The 3,073-nt window shown below is 46.0% G+C and overlaps 1 protein-coding gene across 1 annotated transcript; it reads left to right on the top strand.

Annotated features, from left to right (window-relative positions):
• Nucleotides 1-827: 827 nt before the first annotated feature.
• Nucleotides 828-2,578, top strand: LOC113912227 (phosphoglycerate kinase 1). The gene has a single exon (XM_027575129.2). The coding sequence runs from the start codon at nt 907-909 to the stop codon at nt 2,158-2,160; it is 1,254 nt and encodes a 417-aa protein (XP_027430930.2). The 5' UTR covers nt 828-906; the 3' UTR covers nt 2,161-2,578.
• Nucleotides 2,579-3,073: the final 495 nt, after the last annotated feature.

Below are 3,073 nucleotides of genomic sequence, written 5' to 3'. Positions count from 1 at the left end.
CCAGGATTATGCGCCCTAAGCCTCCCATTGTAGACAGGAAGCTGGATGTGAGTCCTTCCATAATATATTGTCCAAGCAAGCTACTGGTCTCTGATGTTCATGTTGATCGGTCATAGAGCCAACACTTGGAGGTTCAACAGTAACATCATCAGTGATTCTTCTGGTGATGAGGGAGTAAGAATAAACTATTTCCCATGATGGTCAAGCTAAAGGAAGCACTTAGATAGCTTTTGCTATCGGGTTGGACCTGTTCTAAGGACTGAACATATAATGACTCGTTATCCCACATTCTTATATTATTTGTAAGAGACAGTGTTCAATCCATCCACTGATCTATCACAATTTAATTGGATGTCTTTGACCCGTCTTCTGATAAAGAAGACATTTGGTGCTGAGGTGCATTTTTAGAGGTTGAGGACCAGTGCTCTAGAGCAAAAGCTGTCTTTCTGATTCTGTGTCTTCTCTTCCTACGAATATCCCAGCCTGGGATATGGAGCTCACTCCAATAAAGAGTGAGCTCAGTTCTTGGTCCTGGGGAAAGCTCTGACCAACTCATAAGGTCCTCTCTCTCTCTGACCCTAAAACCATAAACATTATCTTCTGAGTGGGAATGTGGCCTTCCTAGCTGAGAAGTCAGCCTCTGACAGGACAACATTCCTGGAGGGTCAGTGTCCTTAACACTTTCTGAGCAAATGTGGATGTTCTCTGAGTCCGGTTTGGGGATAAGGTGGTACTGTCAGGATGTATAGAAAGTATGATGAGTCAAGGGTAAGACTTTATGATGGTGTTCAGGTGATTTTTTTGAAATAATAGCTCCAGTTGGCATTCCGCACGCGACTGGAGTGCAGGTCGGCTGCGTTCTTCTCTGCCGTTTCAGCTCTGCCTCGTGGCCCTTGTATTGCCAAGATGTCGCTTTCTAACAAGCTGACTCTGGACAAGCTGGACGTGAAGGGGAAGCGGGTCATCATGAGAGTGGACTTCAATGTTCCTATGAAGAACAACCAGATAACAAACAACCAGAGAATCAAGGCTGCCATCCCAAGCATCAAATTCTGCTTGGACAATGGAGCTAAGTCAGTTGTTCTTATGAGCCACCTGGGCTGGCCTGATGGTGTCCCCATGCCTGAAAAGTACTCTTTGGAGCCAGTTGCTATAGAACTTAAGTCTCTGCTGGGCAAGGATGTTTTGTTCTTAAAAGACTGTGTGGGCCAAGAGGTGGAGAAAGCTTGTGCTAACCCAGCTGCTGGGTCTGTCATCCTGCTGGAGAACCTTCGCTTTCATGTGGAGGAAGAAGGGAAGGGAAAAGATGCTTCTGGGAATAAGGTTAAAGCTGAGCCAGCCAAAATAGAAGCCTTCCGAGCTTCACTTTCCAAACTAGGAGATGTCTATGTCAATGATGCTTTTGGCACTGCGCACCGAGCCCACAGCTCCATGGTGGAAGTCAGTCTGCCACAGAAGGCTGGAGGTTTCTTGATGAAGGAGGAGCTGAACTACTTTGCCAAGGCCTTGGAATGCCCAGAGCGACCCTTCCTGGCCATCCTGGGCGGAGCTAAAGTTGCAGACAAGATCCAGCTGATCAATAATATGCTGGACAAAGTCAATGAGATGATTATTGGTGGTGGAATGGCTTTTACCTTCCTGAAGGTGCTCAACAACATGGAGATTGGCACTTCTCTATTTGATGAAGAGGGAGCCAAGATCGTCAAAGACCTAATGTCCAAAGCTGAGAAGAATGGTGTGAAAATTACCTTGCCTGTTGACTTTGTCACTGCTGAAAAGTTTGATGAGAATGCCAAGACTGGCCAAGCCACTGTGGCCTCTGGCATCCCTGCTGGCTGGATGGGCTTGGACTGTGGTCCTGAGAGCAGCAAGAAGTATGCTGAGGCAGTTGCTCGGGCTAAGCAGATCGTGTGGAATGGACCTGTGGGCGCATTTGAATGGGAAGCTTTCGCCCAAGGAACCAAAGCCCTCATGGATGAGGTGGTGAAAGCCACTGCCAGGGGCTGCATCACCATCATAGGTGGTGGAGACACTGCCACTTGCTGTGCCAAATGGAACACAGAGGATAAAGTCAGCCATGTGAGCACTGGGGGTGGTGCCAGTTTAGAGCTCCTGGAAGGTAAAGTCCTTCCTGGGGTGGATGCTCTCAGCAGTGTTTAGTACTTTCCTGCCTTTTGGTTCCTGTGCACAGCCCCTAAGTCAACTTAGCACTTGCCGCATCTCTACTTGGCATTAGCTAAAATCTTCCCCCATGTCAAGATTCAGCTAGTGGCCAAGAGATGCAGCACCAGGAACCATTAAACAGTTGCACAGCATCTCTGCTCCTCTTTACCGCACCCTGGATTTGCCTACATTCTTCGAGATCCCATTTGAATTTCTTAGTGACTAAACAATTGTGCATTCTAGAGTGCATATATTTATATTTTGCCTGTTAAAAAGAAAATGAGCTGTGTTAAGCTTCTCTTTTTGATGTAGCTTATTCTGATTAGCTTTGTCATCGTTTCACTACTCAGCATGGAAATAAGATGAAATTCCAATTATAGGTAGGGAGGCAAAGTTGGTGATCTATTAAATAAAAGTATCCATTGAAAAAAAAAGAAAAGAAATAATAGCTCCAAAAAAGGTTACACTTAATCTTATTTTCCACTTATTTCTTTAAAGAATCCAAGGATGTAAATTAATCTTTTCTGACAAAGATACCCCATCAGATGCAACAGTTTCTTTTTTTTTATGATTATTTATTTGACAGAGAGAGAGAGCACAAATAGGGAGAGCGGCAGACAGAGGGAGAGGGAGAAGCAGGCTCTCCACTGAGCAGGGAGCCCGATGCGGGGCTTGATCCCAGGACCCTGGGATCATGACCTGAGCTGAAGTGAGGGCAGCCGCTTAATCAACTGAGCCACCCAGGTGCCCCAAGATGCAGTAGTTTCAGTTAGGGCTATTCCTTGGTTTCGTTTGTGGTAGGTAGTCCACTATCATTTTCCAGGATCTTTCTTTTACTCTTTGCAGGAACAAACTGGTGCATTACATGGAGAGACAATCGTGCATCCTTCGGGTCTGTTTGGTCCGTCTG

This window comes from Zalophus californianus, chromosome 7 (genome assembly GCF_009762305.2).
Source record: "Zalophus californianus isolate mZalCal1 chromosome 7, mZalCal1.pri.v2, whole genome shotgun sequence".
In the NCBI taxonomy this organism is placed as follows: domain Eukaryota; kingdom Metazoa; phylum Chordata; class Mammalia; order Carnivora; family Otariidae; genus Zalophus; species Zalophus californianus.
Note: the sequence above shows the minus strand (reverse complement) of the source record. Positions and strands in the feature narration are given on the sequence as shown.

Bases quoted from the DNA above. Each gene is read 5' to 3' on its own strand.
- LOC113912227 (XM_027575129.2), top strand. From the start codon at position 907: ATGTCGCTTTCTAACAAGCTGACTCTGGACAAGCTGGACGTGAAGGGG.